Genomic DNA, 17,467 nt, shown 5'->3' with positions numbered 1-17,467 from the left:
ACGAAAGAGAGAGGAAGAAAGAGAGAGAGGAAGGGAAAAAGAAGGTAATCACAAAGTACAAGGGAAGCGAAAGACGAGAATGAAGAGACCTCTCTTTCGTCGATACTCTCTCTCACTATCAAGTTTCACACACTCTCTGCTTCTTCTTCGTCGTTCAGTGTTTTCTTCAGGGGAGAAGAGAACGAAAGAGCGAGCGAGACCCGGAGCTGGTCGTAGGAGAGACGGTCGGGAATGCTTGTGAAACCACCTCAGACCCTCTTGCCGGCTGACTCAGCACGGGGGGAAGTTGGTCGGAGGCCAATCAACAGCGCGGGTGGCCTTGTCACGGATGGGTGGGGCTCAACTCAATCGGGCTAAGCGCCCTGAGTGTACCTACCTAGTATTAATGGAGACTGTATTCTGATTACCACTCCTCACTCACTAAATTATCTCTACAGTATACTGAGAACAGTACTTCATTCAATTTCGTTTGGGCCTACATAGATTCAATCCCTATCCTGGATCTTTGGGGGCAATATATATGAAGAAAGGCATAAGCAAATCAAGAGAAGAGGAAGATTACAGAAATTGGCTGGGGTCTTCTTGTTCCGTGGGGGCCCTGTCCCTCTTCCAGGTATGCATTAATGCTGATGTTGATGCTGATGCTGCTCCTGCTTCTACTACCGCTGCTATGCTGATCAAGAAGGGCCAAAATGTCTCAAAACAGGAATGAGAAATTTGCCGCTGGTGCTGACAGAAAGCTAAGCATAACTACCTCTCTGGTGACCTCTACAGTATGATCATTCGTACGGAGAACTCATACAAGGTACCATGCTATGCTTAGTTACAGTACGGAGTACCATTATGCGTACTCCGTACCTCGTAGTAAGTGCACGCGCGTCCCTCAGGGGGGTTGGGTCTGGGCCGAATGCGGGTGTTCTCTCGCTGAGCTTCTCTCTCTCCCGTCGCTCCGCCCTTGACTTTGATTTGCCTTTCTCTTACCGCCCAGAGTGATAAACCTTGGGGCGCTGAAGTGGAAAAGGCCTGCGACTGGGCGAATCTGGATGGTCCCAATCTACCCACGGATTCTGTGATTTGGAGTCTACGCTGGAGTTCCACTCGAACTGCTACCTACGTAGTGTCGTTGTCGTTGTCGTTGTCATACCTAGTCCCACGTTACGTTTGAACGTTGGAGGTTTGGGACACTCAAGCCAGCCTAACTGAGTGAGTGGATCTTTCTGACTATGAGTACGGGCGTTCTTACTCGAGTTGATGCCCGTCAGTTACTGGCACAGTACTACGGTAAGTATGGATGCGCAAGACTGCGACAAATCAGATCTTCGCTCTTATATTTTCTTGTTGCACTGGCACTTGACCTCGCCGGTGGTAGTGATATTCTTGCTATTTTTAACCGGACATAACTATTTACTCATACTATTTCCCACGAGCGAGAAGCTGAAACTGGTCGGCGCATATTGACCCAGTAGTATAAGCGGGAGACTATGCTGATCGATCCCGCCCCGTGCCTTTGACCATTTTTAATCCGCCCGCGAACTAACTTATGGTGTACTGAGTATAAGGCTCTTCTGGTGTCTAATGACTTTTCATGAACCATCGGTTCGCTTGTCGTCGACTGCGCCTAGATTGTTTGATCTGGTAGGCGTCAAACTTGACTTCAGGTTGTCATTATTGCGAACTTGGAAAAGACAGACGCCAGAGGAGTGTCAATTGACCGTACCATACACCTGCTAACAACTACTGAGTACTTCGGGTTGAACTAGCTGATCCTCGACGTATTCGTATCCTTTTGCCTAGTTACAGACTACTACCAACAGCCCGAGTCTTACTGCACAGCCTCCCTCTACAGCAGTCGCTTAACTCCAGGTCATTCCCGCACAGCACCAGATGTGGGACTATGAACTCCTTAATCAATCTCAAGCAAAGTTGTCTCTTTTACAGTGTACAACATGATCTGATTGATGGCATTGTGAGACAAATCGTACTATGCCCTCTCCACCACTCCGTGATTCACAAGCAAATGAGCCTTGACTACTCCAGAGTGTATGTTCTGTGCGTCCCTGATCAACAAGGGAAGGGGCGTCGATCTTTTACCACTATGAACGGTATCTTACTGTATACTTGGCCGTCCGTGTCTGCGCATCATGACGTCTTTCCCCATTGATCCACTCCAACCCCATACGTTATTGACCATAGATTTGACCGTGGGATATCATGATTCAATCAGCAAAAGAGAAGACGGTCATGCAGCAATCGATCGAAGAATATCTCCATGAACGTTCTCCTTGAGGGGCTGACGAGCACCTGCACCTGCACCAGCCCTCCTCAGACCGGTCGTACCTTAATAATCGGAAAAGAAAAAGGGTCCAAAGTTCAAACTCACTCCAACATGCTGGGCGCTGCGAACCATGGCACACCTCTCCTATTTTTGGCATTGGAACTTGCAAATTCTTTTCGAAAATAAACCAACCAAGGTTTGCGTGGCTGTCCGCCACACGATCCATTGTGGGATCTAGTCCAGCCTACGATGAATTCGAGCGGTCGTTCTGCTCCGCAACACAACCCTATTTTTTTCCCGTTGCGCATTCTTCCAGCCGACTTGACCTTTCAATCCGATTTCTTAGCTGTCAGTGATCTGTTAAAACATGCAAGGTGCACTTTCCTACAGTGTCGTCACCCCTTGGGCTTCTGGAGGCTCTGCTCTGTGCAGTCCATGTTTGCTTAGTCCAGACTCTAGCCCCCAGCACGGTAAAACGTACCCGAGGTCCCGAGCGAACTTCCTTAGTCATTCGGTTGCCTAATACGCAAGCACTTTGGCTGGGGATCTTGTGTACGCATACATAAACTCCTCAAGACACGGCTGGGAATTCTTAGTTACCCCCCTACTGTACCCATGCAAGTATGTCAGTCTTTATGGATAAACAAGAACTCTCGATGGCATTCAGTGTTATGCGAACGGATCTCCGGTTCCCACATTACAATGACGTTTTTACGTGCTTCGCGTCTCGGCTGCCCCAGCCGGCCATACAACAATGGCATCCATGTTCCAGCACACGCTTCCAATGAGATTCTTGTTGTTCAATCACAGAGTTCGCAAGGCGAGCCTGGAGCGATGGATACAGTATAGTATAAACATACCGGAACTTGCCTTGAGTTACAGGCCTATTTTATTTGACCATTGCTCGGCTGTCTTCAGACTTACCTGTTGGACTAGCAGGATGGAAGCTACAACAGCACATCTGTCTCACGGTTCTCATGTCTTTCCGAACAATTGGAGAGCTTGACAATATGCTCCACAGCGGCTTCTTCTCCTTTCACGCCATCTTGGACGAAACTAGCGAAAAGGGGTAGGTTGGCGGTTTGCGCAAAGCGCCAGGCTTCCACGGAATCAAATGTTAGAAGTATACGAATCTTGCCGTACTTACAAGAGGCTCACATCGTTCATGATCACGTTTGTGGGACGGGGTGAGGACAATTAGTTTCCATTATCGCCAAATGCTGCTGTTCTTTTCTTCATAATCAAATTCATATACTGCCGTACGTTTTGGTTAGAGATGAATGTTGTCGGATTCTCCTGACCGAGCTCTTCTCCTTTTCTTTCCACTTGGGTATTATTTCAAGATTTCTTTTGTGGCTATGCAACCAAACTGATTGGAATAAGAAGCATTTAATCGGCCTGAGACCGCCCGAGAAACTCCGCAGATTGCGGTACCGAGGACAGTAAAGCGAGTGAGGGCTTATGTGGCAAGCAGCATCATTGTTGTTTCTTGGAGCAGTACTCTGTCTAATCGCAATAACCCTCAGAGATAACGTCGACACGTTTCATGAACGTCAAGGCTTGCTCCTGAGTTCATCGAAATAGAATGGGTTCAGAGGCTGACGCGACGTGCTTTACGCGAACTAGTTGATTTGGTATAGTCCTATAGGCATGATACCTATTAGACTGATTGATCCCAATATGTCTACCTAACAAGCGGCAAGCCTTCACAATACGACAATATGTGGCTCGGAGTCTTTCACTTGATAGCATCTATGTCCTTCTATATTATCCGGGCTGACAAGCTGCCACGTATAGGAGATATTAGTCGTAATTTTGAGTTTTCTGCTATTGAAGCGCATCGGAAAGATGTGCTTTGATATAGTTTATGTATGCCTCAGGCCCTCATGGCCCACCCTTATCGTTTTCTTATCAGCACGTGACGCGGAGTTTGGCAGAAACGGAGAGAAAAAAAAAGAGAAAAGCGGCCTCGCGATTCCAGGCCCTGCACTTCCACCACCAGATCTATATTTTTTTTCGCAGTGAGGGATTCGTCGACACCAGACAACTCCGCGAAAATGCCGATCCCCGTGGACTCCGCCAAATCTCTCTCCAAGAAGCGCAAGAGAAAGCACGGTGGAGGCGCCCGTCCTGCGACCGACAGCGAGGAAGCCTCCCCAGTCCAGAATGAAGCCGTGACCGAAGTGGCCGATGCTGTGGAGGAGGAAGTTAGCACGACCCCCAAGAAGAACAGCGACAAGAACAAGAAGAAGAAGGAGTCCTCCAAGAAGCGCAGAGTCGACAACTCCGACGAGGATGAGAATGACAGCGACGAGGAGATCCGTCAGGAGGAGGTAGAGGAAGAGGGCGAGGGTGAAGAGAGCGCCGATGAAGAAAAGACTGCCGGTGCCGACCTTCCTTCGATCGATACTGTCCGTCTGCCTACGACGGACTCGGAGCCTAAGAAGTTCTCGGAATTGAACCTCTCGGAGAAGACGATGAAGGCTATTCAGGACATGGGCTTCGAGACCATGACTGAAATTCAGCAACGGACCATCGGCCCGCTGCTCGCTGGTCGTGATGTTCTCGGTGCTGCGAAGACTGGTTCTGGAAAGACTCTCTCGTTTTTGATTCCTGCTGTGGAGATGTTGAGCGCTCTGCGGTTCAAGCCCCGTAACGGTTCGTTGCCGATGAGCTCGATCGTTCAATCCGGTTGCGTGCTAATTCGCTTGTCATAGGTACTGGTGTTCTTGTGGTTTCCCCCACCAGAGAACTGGCCCTGCAGATCTTTGGTGTCGCTAGAGAATTGATGGCACACCATTCCCAGACGTATGGTATCGTTATCGGTGGTGCCAACCGAAGAGCTGAGGCCGAGAAACTCACCAAGGGTGTGAACTTGCTTATCGCCACCCCCGGACGTTTGCTCGATCACCTGCAGAACACCCCCGGATTTGTCTTCAAGAACCTGAAGACGCTTGTTATCGGTAAGTCGGTATTGAATTATCGTAACTTGGATGGTCTAACATCTTTCAGATGAGGCGGACCGTATCCTTGAAGTCGGTTTCGAGGATGAAATGCGCCAGATTGTTAAGATCCTGCCCTCCGAGGAAAGACAGACGATGCTGTTCTCCGCTACGCAAACCACGAAGGTTGAGGACTTGGCTCGCATTTCGCTGCGACCTGGCCCTCTCTACATCAACGTTGACCACCGCAAAGAACATAGTACGGTCGAGGGCCTGGAGCAAGGCTACGTCATCTGTGAAGCGGACAAGCGCTTCTTGCTTCTGTTCTCCTTCCTCAAGCGCAACCTCAAGAAGAAGATCATTGTCTTCTTCTCCAGCTGTAACTGTGTCAAGTACCACGCTGAATTGCTCAACTACATTGATCTTCCCGTTCTCGACCTCCACGGCAAGCAGAAGCAGCAGAAGCGCACCAACACCTTCTTCGAGTTCTGCAACGCCAAACAGGGAACCTTGATCTGTACCGATGTTGCTGCTAGAGGGTTGGATGTACGTTACCATAAATCACTATTACGAGCCACATTTCTGACGTTCTTCCTTTCTAGATTCCGGCCGTCGACTGGATCATCCAGTTCGATCCCCCAGATGACACCAGAGATTACGTTCACCGTGTCGGTCGTACGGCTCGTGGTGTGAACGGTAAGGGACGCAGTCTGATGTTCCTTCAGCCTTCCGAGGTTGGATTCTTGAAGCACCTGAAGGAGGCTCGTGTTCCCGTTGTGGAATTCGATTTCCCCGCCAGCAAGATCGTCAATGTCCAGTCTCAGCTTGAGAAGCTGATCGGACAGAACTACTACTTGAACAAGGTAAGCTGGACTACTGTCTTTGTTGTTCCGACCCGGATATTAACGTTTCATCCAGTCCGCCAAGGAAGGCTACCGTGCCTACCTCCAGGCCTATGCATCGCACTCGCTCCGCTCCGTCTTCGACGTGCACAAACTCGACCTGGTCAAGGTGGCCAAGGGCTTCGGCTTCTCGACGCCACCCCGCATTGATATCACACTGGGCTCCAGCATGAGCCGCGACAAGAAGCAGCAGCAGCAGGGACGGCGCAACTACGGCAGCCAGCCCAATAACAAGGGGCTGAAGTTCAAGCGGAAGCACGACGATGAATGAGTCAGCGCGGAGCAAAAGTGATTGATTGTAACATTGTGCGGTTTTTGAGTATTGGCATATAGTCTCGGAGTTCGATACTGTGGATATTTGGCTTGTCTACTACATATGGTTGATTCACAATTGTTAATTGTTTCTCTTTTCATCCGAGCATCCAAGCAGAGCAGGAGGTGGGATTCAGATGCTTCGAAGTCGTCGCTATGAGGGGATAGTAAATACTTTCTGATGCATATGCTGAAATGCAATTCAGTAATGGCCGAGTAACATCGCATCAAAGTCGCTGGGCCCGTCCTGCTCCGTCTCTTCGTTATGAAGAAACTACAGACTGGCGTGTAGTCCCATGATTCATGATCAAAGATGAGCATTACATCCAGGTTTGGGGTCATTGACAATGCCTGCGGTAATATGAGTGGTACAACCGCCAATTTCATGCATCTCCTGTCAGATGTAAGCTCTAAACAGATCCGTGCTCAGCGCAATATTGGACATCAGAAGCAGTAAAATCGATATCTTAGCTACTTAAAGTCAATAGGTTGGGTTTGAATAACTCGAAGACCCAGATATACCATACTAATCAAGTTGGCATTCACCGAGTGTGGCATGGCCTCCAGCTACATACAGCAACTTACCTCCTCAATCCATCATGGATCTACCTGCCTAATCTGGCAGGAAAGAATGAAGGGCTGTGACAAGAGATTTCTACACTTCTCAGTGACCAGCAAAAGATCGAACTCTTCCTCTCCACCTTCTACTCGATTTCGCCTTATTGGGTACAAATTGACCCCATACGGGCAATGCTAGTGTGAACAATTGTTCTTTCGCAGAAAACCACAGTCCATGCGACAAAAGAACTTGCTTGCTGCCCGGTCCGTCAAACGGCTGCACATCCGATATGCGTCCTGACTCCTGCCTAACTGCCGGCTGCCATTGCTTGCTTCCCCCCTCCGATCGGGGTTCTCACCGCAGGACAGACTTCCAATTGTGAGAAAAACAGCGTCGGCAGTTAGATGCATCTTGCTTTCAAGCCTTGTCTATCACTTGCAAGGAGCATGGGTGGCTGGTCGGGTAGAGTCTCTCTTTTTTCCTCCCCTTCCGGTGGCTGGGAGGATAAGTGACCTATGGATGGATCCCCCTGCCGTCGTTCGTCCCGTGAATCCACCCATTCAACTCCATCCCATGGCTAAGTACTAGAAATCAGACATTGAGAAAAAAAAAAACCAACGTTGCATGCGACATGGCAGTAAGCAGCCTGAACCTTGATCGTTGGGGTCCTACTGGATGACCCTCGTGACGGTGGTCACCAATCAACGAGGGAGTCTCGCATTCGACGGGATGTGATGAGTTGGCAGATTTTCTATCGTCCGAAGAGACCGGAACATTGGTCGTCCTAGAGACCCGCGTCCGGTCGGCGGGTGTTCAAGAAAGAAAAGACGAACAGGCCTTTGTCGGTGGGCCTTGGCCCTTAAACTACTTTGGAGCTTTGCTCTGCCTGCGGCCTGGGCAACAAAACAGACTCTCGAGCCCGCGGGTCCGCGGCGTGTCGGACAGGCCCACCGCTGGGATAACCTGGATCGGTCTCCCTCTGCGGTACCTACACTAGTCGTTTGAATCTGATGCTCTCCGCTATGAAGCAGATGATGATGATGATGAAGGTGATGATACTGGAGTAGTATCCATAGTGGTGATGGTCAACAGTGACGCCGCTTCGTTTCAGCTCTGAAGATCGTGGCGAATTTATGATGGGTCATAGAGAGGGCTGCTTTTACAGATGTTCTGGTTGCTCGTGTTTCATGCTCTATAAATCCCAGCCAATTTCCTGGTCGCAATTCGCGACAACCTGTTCTTCCCCAGCTCATTTCTTTGCCAGAATGGGTGGATGAAAGACGACTCGCTCTTCTGTTCGCTTTGGCTCTCCTCCCCTCTCACACCTGTACAACGGTTATAGGACCACCCAAGACACAGAATGTCAGACGGACAGGATACAGATCACATCTTGGGTTGCACCACGGAGGCAATAACCCGTTCGTCGCTTCATGGTAGGTATGAAATGTCGACAACATCCCTGGCGCGGAAAATTGCTATCCTACGGAACTCGAGGCTTTCTTGCGGTTCAGGTTGAGTGCGGCAAGACCGGGAAACCCGAGAGGAGAGCGATTGATGTCGAACGATTCGAGAAAACACCTTTGGAGGAGGATAAGTGGTACTTATTTATACTTCAAATCCAAGGGGAGGTTCAGATCACCGCGCAAAGCTCGGTCACATTGCATGGATCTCACTTTGCTGGGAATCACGCACTTACTCGCTCACACATACACGTAAGAAGGGAAAGCCCACTTCTACCGATCCCAACCGACGTGGGAGAGAGCAATGGACACCCAAAGCGAGGACGATCAAAGCTCACTCAGCAGAATATAAGGTGGGAAACCCAAAGAGAGCGAGGCTGGCGAGGTGCTTATGCTCTTAGTGGAAGGGCGACAGTGGTGCTCTTATTGTTTCGATGTTGTTGTTGGGTGACAATTCTTTATTTTCTTTTTCACTGTCTCGAATTTTCTTTTTTGTCTCAGAAAATCGATTCTGTGCCAGCTCATCTATTGTAATCGGCGTACCTTACTTAAGTTTGGCTGGGACGACGACGACGACGACGAGGAAGAACAGAAAGGTGGTAGTTAGTGGTGGCTATGAGTACTGACTCAACAGCTAAATCCAACTAGCCATCATCAAGTGTTGATATTCCTTGACCAGCCTTCTGCTTTTTTTTCTGCTTGCCCACTTTTTCCCCTCCCCTCTTTCTCTTCCTCAGTGTTAGCTTCGGAGTTATTCCCGCCAAACCCTGTCTTGTACCTGATTCCATCTCCTTCACTTCTGCTCCCTCTTTGGGCTGATAATTGGATTTCCTTTTCCTCCAGGTGCTCCTCCGTCTAGCTTACTATTTTATTTATTTATTTTGGTTTTGATCATTATTAAACAGTGTCATTTGTTTCTTTTTGCAACCTAATTTGCCTTTGCTTCCTTCCCCCTCTCCTTCTGTGATTGATCTCTGGCTGGACAGCCACCAATGCATGGGGTCTCTTGCGGTGAATGCACATGGCCACCAGCTAGATGATTGATTGATTCAGTTATCCACTCCCAGTGAGCGATCTTCAACAACTCGCCTCTTCTTTCCTTCTCGCGCTCTGTCGCACGTTCTCTTTCTCCCTCTCTTCCTATTCTCCCAGTCGACTTTCTCACTAAGGTCATTCTATCTTTCTGGGTTCTTCCGCGGGTGGTGTAGAGAGAGAGTCGCCCCAGTCTTGCTACAATCGCGTCTAATCCAACCGTCCATCCATCCATCCATTTCCCCACCACCCTCTCTCTCCAGTGCTGGTACGCTGTTCTTCCTTTGCTTGTTGCTGATATTGATCGCATCCTTACCTTCCCTGCCTCCATCCCACTCCCTCACTTTCATCTTTGCTTGCATCTGTTTGTCTGCAGTTGTCTGCCACTGTCTCCAACCCACTTACTGCACCTTCCGATCGGTCCGAGCTTGTGGTGAGACTCCAATCTGCTAACTGGCAGTCGGGGATCCAGAACCAGATCCTGTCATCCAGCCTTACCATCTATCCATCTATCCATCCACCCATCCATCCATCCATTCTGTTCATCGCTTGCCCTTTGCTCTTCCTTTCTTACCCCTTCCCTCCTTTCTTCTGCACGCTTTCTCCCCCTTCTCCAGATCTCAGATTAAGAGCAAGAAGAGATCAGCCCCCCCCTCTCAAGGTCCTAAAAAAAGAAACCCGAACCCGATTATGATTCGGGTTGGCTGAGAGAGGAAAAGACAACGAGACTTACTCTCTCGATTCTTTTCCTTATCGACCATGATGGGCGTCGAAACGCGCCGCAGACCGGTCCTGCCTGCCCCAACTGAATCCATTGTCGACACCAACACCACAGGCGGCAGCGTCACAGGCACTGATCTGGCAACTGACATCTCTCGCCGCACAGACAAAACCTCTTACTCCATTCCAGACGACGGGACTCCCGTCACTATCCCCACCCGTCGGAAACAACACCATCGTTCCCGCGGGGACGATTCCAAGCTGTCCCGCTCGTCGCAACACTCCCAGACCTCCCTGCTCATCGAGTATTTCGAGGGCGGGAAGGGTTCTGGCTCCCTGGTTTCCCGGCCCAGCGTCCGTGTTCGAGTGACCCCTTCCTCCGCGCGGAAGCTGAAGGACCAAAGAGACCATATTCAAATCACTGAGTCTAGCGGCAACCGTAAACCGGTTTATTCCCGCCGCATTTCCCTCAGCTCGCCCCACAAGCACCGGTTACTGGCCGAGTCCGGGCCCGATGATCAAAGTATAAGCTCCTCCAATTCAGCTACCGATGAGAACCAGCCTCCTGGTCATTCCCCCGTTGAGATTGAGCTCATGGATCGCCACCGTGGTAGTGAGGTTTCCAGCCTGTCGCGCGACACACGGTACATGCTGCCCGCCTCGGATATCTCCTCCATGCCTGCAGATAGCATGCTTGATACCCCCTCGTCTGGCCTCCGTCGCAAACGCAGTCAAAGTTTAGAGCGAGGTCCAAGCCACGAGTCCAAGGACTACCTTAAGACCCCGAGACGACAAAGAAGTCGCAGCCTAAGCACTGAGCGGATCGCTCATCGCGTGGCAGAAAAGCTTAGCAACGATCCTCGCGACGGCTCACGACAGCGTCGACGGGCAGAGAAAAGTAAGTTCGACGACAGTGAGGAGGCCGATCTCAAGTCTTCCCGGCAGCGAGGACACGACGACATGATCAGTCCCGAGTCCAGCCTCCTCAGCGCCTCGGCCGTCTCCTCGCATCGCCGATCCGGTGACCAGTACTCCTTCCGATCCGGGACCTCCAAATCGTCCATCAACAACCCGAAACTACTTGAAACCGTCGAAGACGCAATTCGGAGGTTGATCCTGCCCGAACTGAAAGAGCTGAAGAAAGACCAAAAAGTCATGTCGAATACTTCCAAATTTGACCGAGACATGAATGCCTCGCACTCGTCCGCCAGTACACCGTCACGGGATGGACTCGGAAGGCGATTGTCAAAACACGCAAGTGCGCCTGACGTTAGGAAGCCCAAAGTTGTTCTCAACAAGGATAGTCGTGACGAGGGAATCACTATTTCGGGAGATTCAGTCCCCTCTCGGGCCGAGCGGCGATCGAGTAAGGATAGCGAGAAGTCTCCAGATATTGGTTACGTCAAATGGGCCAATCGACCAGAGTTGACTGAGCAAGAAAAGCTGCGGCGCCAGCGAAGCAAAGGGCTGCGCGAGGCAGAAAAAGCGGGCCTCGTCGGTAGCGCCCTAACAGCGGCGGCTCTCCAGCATCACGATTCGCGATCGAGCTTGGCTAGTAGCGAAGGTAGACGCAGAAGCAGCGGCCCCCAGAGCCCGATAGGAGGCATCAACGAGACTGAGCTGGTCTTTCAGAGACACAACGTTGCTCCCATGCCGTTACGCAGTGCAGTCGAGTCAGATCTGACAAGGGCTTCACTGCTCTCAGAGCAGTCTGCCGACCCCTATTCTTACGAGGAGTCTAAAGAACACGACATCTCGCATGGGTCGTTTTACCAAACCATCTCCCCTACTCCACGATCCCCGGGGCAGGCTTCTCTGGACTCGCAGCATGACTTGAAGCTCAAGCACAGCAACCTATCTAGCCATAACTTGTCTCTGCGCAGCGTCTCGAGTCATTCGTCCGTCGGAGGTGCTTCGGCCGGAGCTATTGCGGCGGCGGCTGCAGCCAACTTGCTTGATGTACATGCAGGACACCATGACACCGATTATAGTGATCTTACAAGCCGACGACGGACACTTAGCCCAATTCAAAGCGTGGCGAGCAACATCAGCCAGTCTCCAGTAAAGCAGAACTCGAATTCTTATGATCACCACGACTTTTCCGACGATGAAAAGGGGCTGGAGCAGCGTTTGTCCATCGATTCGCTCTCGTCTGCTCCCAGCACCAACCTCGCAAGGTCAACCCGCCCGGAAGGACTCAGCATCAATAGTCAGACCGAGTCCCTTCGAAACCAATATGATCCTGGGCACGAGCTGGGCTACGAGGAGACGCCTAGAGCATCGCCACGAGGCAGTCGCTGGGTTGAACATTCGGATGGAGAAGACGACGGCGACGACTATGCCCACTCGACTGCGAGCACTGAGCGCAACAGAATGCCTGGACACAACGAGGACAGCGAGGTTACTTTCATGGACCACGCGAAGCAAGGCCAACCTGTCGCTGAAGGTGTCGCCGCCAATCCTCGCTTTGTCCATCCCCTCGCCGTGGAGTCGGCAGTGGCTTCGCTCTTGGATCCCACTATTCTAGACACCAAGTCCAGTCAGTCTGCTGCTAATCGCTCCATGAACGACATTCCCGAACAAGCCGAAAGCGATCGGGATGAGGCGATGGACAAATTGGAGGAGACTCCTCATGCTTCGCGCCGAGGAAGTCCTCTCAAGCAAGACCACAATGTGTCAAGTCCTGATGCTACATCGTTCCCGAGACGTATGGGTGCCACTTCGCCTCCGCAGAGTGTTACTCAGTCTTATGAAGACTTGACAGATCCGACTCACATGTTCGCCGGAATTCGCGACCAGAGCCCCCTTCCCGAGGAAGACCCACTTCCAGATACAGAATCGGAAATCAATACCAATCCTTCCATTATCCAAGGACCGGCGGCTCAAGAAGCTAGTTGGTCGTTCAATCAGACGCCTTCCAAAGATGCTCCGTCTCCTCTCTTCGATAAGGGTGGCGCCGTTGCTGGTGCGGCTGCTGGTGCGGGCCTGGGTTTGGGGTCGGTCGACCACGCACAATACGACCAGGAATATTACCCCGAGGACGAATATGCTGCAAATGACTACTACGACCAACAATATTCGCGGCAATTGTATGGGACACCCCTTGGAGCCAAAGACGAGGGCTATGTCTCGGCTGCCAATCCCCGTTCTCCAAGCGTTGATACGCCTGAACCATTGAAAAAGGGGATGGGAGGGATTGATGCCAACTTGGGTATGTTCGACAGTCCCATGGGAGCTGATGATTTCATGCCCGGCCATCAGCGACAGCTGAGTGGGTACTCCCATGGGGTTGGATCTCCGCTATATGACAGTGCCACTGGCAAAGGCATCGATCGTATTCAGTCCAAGGATATCGTCGCACTCATGGACCATGTAAGTTCCAGTTCCCTTTCATCAATACTTCGAAAACTCTGCTGACACTGTCTAAGCTTACCGTTCGCGATGCGCAACGGAACGCCAGAGATACAGAAATCCTGGTGACGCTGGTTCGAAGCGCGGCCGAGATGCGCAACTCGTTCGAGGAAATGAAGAAGTTCATCGCTCAGCAAGATGGAATGCTCATGGAGGCCAGCGACAGACAGCACGAGCGTACATATCGGGCTGTTGGCGGACCGCGCCCACTGCCGGTCAGTGCGCGCAGCGCTCGTCAGATGTCTGTGGAGGATGGCGAGGAACTGAGCCAGAAGCGCAAGAACATCTTCAAGCGTGCGCTTAAGGGCCTGAGTATGAAAAACTCGAATGATCTGACCAAGATCGAGGATATGTTGGAGCAATTGCTGGAGGAGGTTGAGGCTCTTCGTCACAATCAGGATCACGGGTTTCCGCGCAATGGTAACCGGGCTGCCAGCGTGGATCCGGAAGGCTATGAGCCAGAAGGTCACGCGGGAACTTCCTCTCCTGGGAATCCCTCCGAATACCTTTCGACGTCGTCACAGCTCGTCCAGGATCCCAATCAGTTCCGGAAAGGCCTCGAGAACCGTGTGAGCACGGTCCAGGAGGTTGATGAGGATATGGAAGACGATCGCGGGGAGTTTCTGAGCCCTCACCTGGTGTCTCAGCCGAACCCCAACAACCGACAGGACCGAGCTGGCTCGGCTCCTGTCTCAACACCCCCTCGGGAGGCGATGGCTTCGGGGGCTCTTAGCACTGACACCACCCCGAAGATTACCGAGAAGGCAAAGAAGCACAAATCCAGCAGCTCTTCGTTCTTCCCCAAAATTTCACGCTGGTCGAAGACCACCGCCTCATCGATGGGTGACAACATCCGCAACAGCATTCAACCGAATCGCAAAGAGCGGGCTTCTTTTGATGCTTCGCGCTCCGGGTCCGACCTCGCACAGGGGCCATATCAAACGACAAATTATTATGATCCTCAGGGTGAAGATCGACTGCGCTCCACTTACACCTTAGATGACCAGCAACATGAGAACCGACCACCATCGCCGTTGGTGCCATCTCAGATGTCTGAAACACCCAAGTACCGGGCTCACCGCGGTAGCCTCGACCTGCACCATCCCCAACCCCGCCAAGGACCCACCGGACGGTACCAATCTCAGCTGGAAACGCAGGCTCAGGTTTACACCGCACCGTCCGACCACTGGGGATCGAATCCCAGCTTGTCGGGTGTAAATGCCAATCCGCGCTACAGTGGTGGCGGCCGGCTATCTCCCATCTCGGACGCAGGTTATTCAGAAGCCAGTTCTCGCCAGACGGGACCCCCGCGACCCCCGAAGATCAAAGACGAAGGGCCCCTGATCCCGGAGAGGTCCCCCAAGATTAAGGATGACGACGAGCGGTCGTATATGGATCGTGTCGTTTCACGGGTCAGTGTGCATTCCTGGAAAGGACGGCTGAGACGAGCTATGCTGACGAGATTTCTGTAGAGTTCTGCTGTTCAGTCCCCACGCAGCACGCCTCCCCCGCGCAAACCGACGGGGCCTCGTCCCCTCAACTCGGGCAGTCAGTACAGCCCGGCGCGACGAAAGCGAAGCCAGTATCGAGCGACCAGTCCGGAGCAGGTTGATGCCGAGCTTGACTAGACGTTTCTGATTTCAGTTGATACCCTTTCTTTTTATTGTTTTGTTTTGTTGCCTGCGGACCGTTTACGAGATAATGACATGACTAGTTGCACCATGTGCTATGACCAGCGTCTTGCATTTGTGCGAGCGTGATTTCTTTTTGTGTGGGTGGACGAGGTTGTGGCTGTGAATTTTGTTATACCATGTATCCATTTGCTGTCGTATAGTGATGCGCTACATATTGACTTGATTTGAAGCGGTGACTGGGGTGTGAGTGTAGACTGGCTCTAGCCTCCAGTTGATAATTGTTAGTTGCAATTAGTGTCCGATCATAAGTAGCAGGCTCTATGCATGGTGACTGTAGCTATCCATGATTGCCGTTAGCTTATCGGTTTGTGTATGGTTGCTGGCATGACGGGGGGTTTGAGTATGAGAAGAATGGGGGGAGTGATAAGTGGGGGCTGCATGTCAATGCCCTACCTAGCAGTAGTAGTCATGATGACATGGAGACTCCAACCGTCATGGGCCTGCCATGGCTCTCAGCTCTATCGTGTTTGATCGGTTTTTGAACCACGGAAATGTTCCTTATGCGGGGTAATCAACACGAAGTATAAGACCCTTCCCTCTCCCCTCATCAAGCATTCCATCACCCTCCGCTCTCTCGTCCTCAACCTCGTTTCAATAACTAGTTACATGCCTATGCACCATGCCAATTTCACCGCCATCGCCATCATCATCATCATCATCATCATCATCATCATCATCATCTCTTGATTTCATCATCTGCTCAACATGCGGCACGCAATTCCCCACCACCTCGCCCCCACCCAACTGCAAGATCTGCGATGATCCCCGCCAATTCATCCCTCCAACAGGGTACGTACAGTATACAGTGTCTACCTCCCCTTTCAAATATTCCCCAGCCCCAGCACAGCACCCAGAGTCACCCAGGATTCTAACAAAAAAGACAATCCTGGACAACCCTCCGCGCCCTCCGCCACCCAAACCCTAGCACAAACCAGACCCAAACCCAGACCCATGACCATGAACACCACCAACCCTACCACAACGAATTCCACCCCCTCCACCCCAGCACCACCACCACCAATCTCGAAACAGCAACCCTCCTCGCAATCCACACCGTCCCCAAGCTCGCCATCGGCCAACGCGCCTTCCTCTGCCGTACCCGCAGCGGCAACATCCTCTGGGACTGCATCCCGTTCCTGGATGACGATACCGTCCACAGAATTGAGCGGCTGGGCGGGCTGCGGGCCATCGTCATCTCGCATCCGCACTACTACGCCACGCATCTGGAGTGGGCGCGCGCGTTCCGGTGTCCGGTCTTTCTGGCCGCGGAGGATGAGGAGTGGGTTGTTCGGCGGGGTGAGGAGCAGGTGTTTTGGGAGGGGGGAAGGTTGGATTTATGGAAAGTTTTGGGGGGAAACGTAAAGGAGGAGGGGGGGAATAGGGGGGAGGGTCCAGGTGAAGGTGCAGGTGAAGATGAAGAGGGGCAGGATGCCCTGGAGGTGATCAAGACAGGCGGCCATTTCCCGGGGAGTACGGTGCTGTGGTGGCGGGCGTTGCGGACGCTGCTCATCGCGGATACGATCGGGACGGTGCCGAGTGGGATCTATCATGTCGACCGACTGCCGGGGACGGCGTCGTTTACGTTCCTGTGGTCGTATCCGAATATGGTTTGTCGCCCTTGTTGTGCCCTTGTTGTGCTTCATCCGTCTTCGGGGGTTTTGCTGACTTGGACCTGACGGTAGATACCCTTGCCGCCGGATGAGGTGTTGAATATCTGGAAGGCGATCAAGCACACCGACTTCGATTCGACGTATGGCGCTTTCGTGGGGATGCATACTCACGGGGATAGCAAGAAACGCGTTCTGGAGAGTGCTAAGATCTTCGTCCGGGCTATGGGGTATCTGGATCATGCCATTCATAAGGAAGTCTGTTTGTGACAAAGCATCTAAGGTATACACTGAGCACGCTTCTCTTCGTTATTGTACAGTACAATCATACCAGGTCCCTGTCATGGCGGATGCATGAATGCTCTCTCACACAGCACGGGAAGCCTGTATACTCTAAGGTACAGTTCAGTTAATGATACTTACATCTTTGGCCTGACAACACTCCACACACACACACACACACACACACACACACACACACACACACACACACACACACCTACCTAACTTACGTACGTACGTACGTACTACTAGTAACGTAACGTACGTACGA

At 51.8% G+C, this 17,467-nt stretch overlaps 3 protein-coding genes across 3 annotated transcripts; all 3 read left to right on the top strand.

Moving 5' to 3' along the window:
* The first annotated feature begins 4,257 nt into the window (after nucleotides 1-4,257).
* Nucleotides 4,258-6,670, top strand: has1 (ATP-dependent RNA helicase HAS1). The gene is made up of 5 exons (XM_020198796.1): nucleotides 4,258-4,933; nucleotides 4,993-5,238; nucleotides 5,288-5,763; nucleotides 5,820-6,080; nucleotides 6,136-6,670. Exons 1-5 carry the CDS (start codon nucleotides 4,333-4,335, stop codon nucleotides 6,388-6,390), a joined length of 1,839 nt encoding a protein of 612 aa, XP_020054274.1. The 5' UTR covers nucleotides 4,258-4,332; the 3' UTR covers nucleotides 6,391-6,670.
* A 3,571-nt stretch (nucleotides 6,671-10,241) lies between these two features.
* ASPACDRAFT_45232 (uncharacterized protein) lies at nucleotides 10,242-15,241 on the top strand (the record flags this gene model as incomplete). Its single annotated transcript, XM_020201574.1, has 3 exons — nucleotides 10,242-13,574; nucleotides 13,631-15,025; nucleotides 15,086-15,241. The coding sequence occupies 3 exons, from the start codon at nucleotides 10,242-10,244 to the stop codon at nucleotides 15,239-15,241; spliced, it is 4,884 nt and encodes a 1,627-aa protein (XP_020054273.1).
* Nucleotides 15,242-15,714: 473 nt separating this feature from the next.
* On the top strand, nucleotides 15,715-17,409 carry ASPACDRAFT_122708 (putative metallo-beta-lactamase domain protein). Its single transcript, XM_020196564.1, has 3 exons — nucleotides 15,715-16,096; nucleotides 16,188-16,914; nucleotides 16,990-17,409. The coding sequence occupies exons 1-3, from the start codon at nucleotides 15,927-15,929 to the stop codon at nucleotides 17,182-17,184; spliced, it is 1,092 nt and encodes a 363-aa protein (XP_020054272.1). The 5' UTR covers nucleotides 15,715-15,926; the 3' UTR covers nucleotides 17,185-17,409.
* Nucleotides 17,410-17,467: the final 58 nt, after the last annotated feature.

This window comes from Aspergillus aculeatus, assembly GCF_001890905.1.
Source record: "Aspergillus aculeatus ATCC 16872 unplaced genomic scaffold ASPACscaffold_12, whole genome shotgun sequence".
Classification (NCBI taxonomy): domain Eukaryota; kingdom Fungi; phylum Ascomycota; class Eurotiomycetes; order Eurotiales; family Aspergillaceae; genus Aspergillus; species Aspergillus aculeatus.
The sequence above is the reverse complement of the archived record's forward strand: the minus strand, read 5'-3'. Positions and strand labels throughout refer to the sequence as shown.

Bases quoted from the DNA above. Each gene is read 5' to 3' on its own strand.
- ASPACDRAFT_122708 (XM_020196564.1), top strand. From the start codon at position 15,927: ATGCCAATTTCACCGCCATCGCCATCATCATCATCATCATCATCATCA. The intron at 16,097-16,187 runs GTACGTACAGTA...CTAACAAAAAAG, and splicing joins CAATTCATCCCTCCAACAGG to ACAATCCTGGACAACCCTCC. The intron at 16,915-16,989 runs GTTTGTCGCCCT...ACCTGACGGTAG, and splicing joins TGTGGTCGTATCCGAATATG to ATACCCTTGCCGCCGGATGA.
- has1 (XM_020198796.1), top strand. From the start codon at position 4,333: ATGCCGATCCCCGTGGACTCCGCCAAATCTCTCTCCAAGAAGCGCAAG. The intron at 4,934-4,992 runs GTTCGTTGCCGA...CGCTTGTCATAG, and splicing joins GCGGTTCAAGCCCCGTAACG to GTACTGGTGTTCTTGTGGTT. The intron at 5,239-5,287 runs GTAAGTCGGTAT...AACATCTTTCAG, and splicing joins CCTGAAGACGCTTGTTATCG to ATGAGGCGGACCGTATCCTT.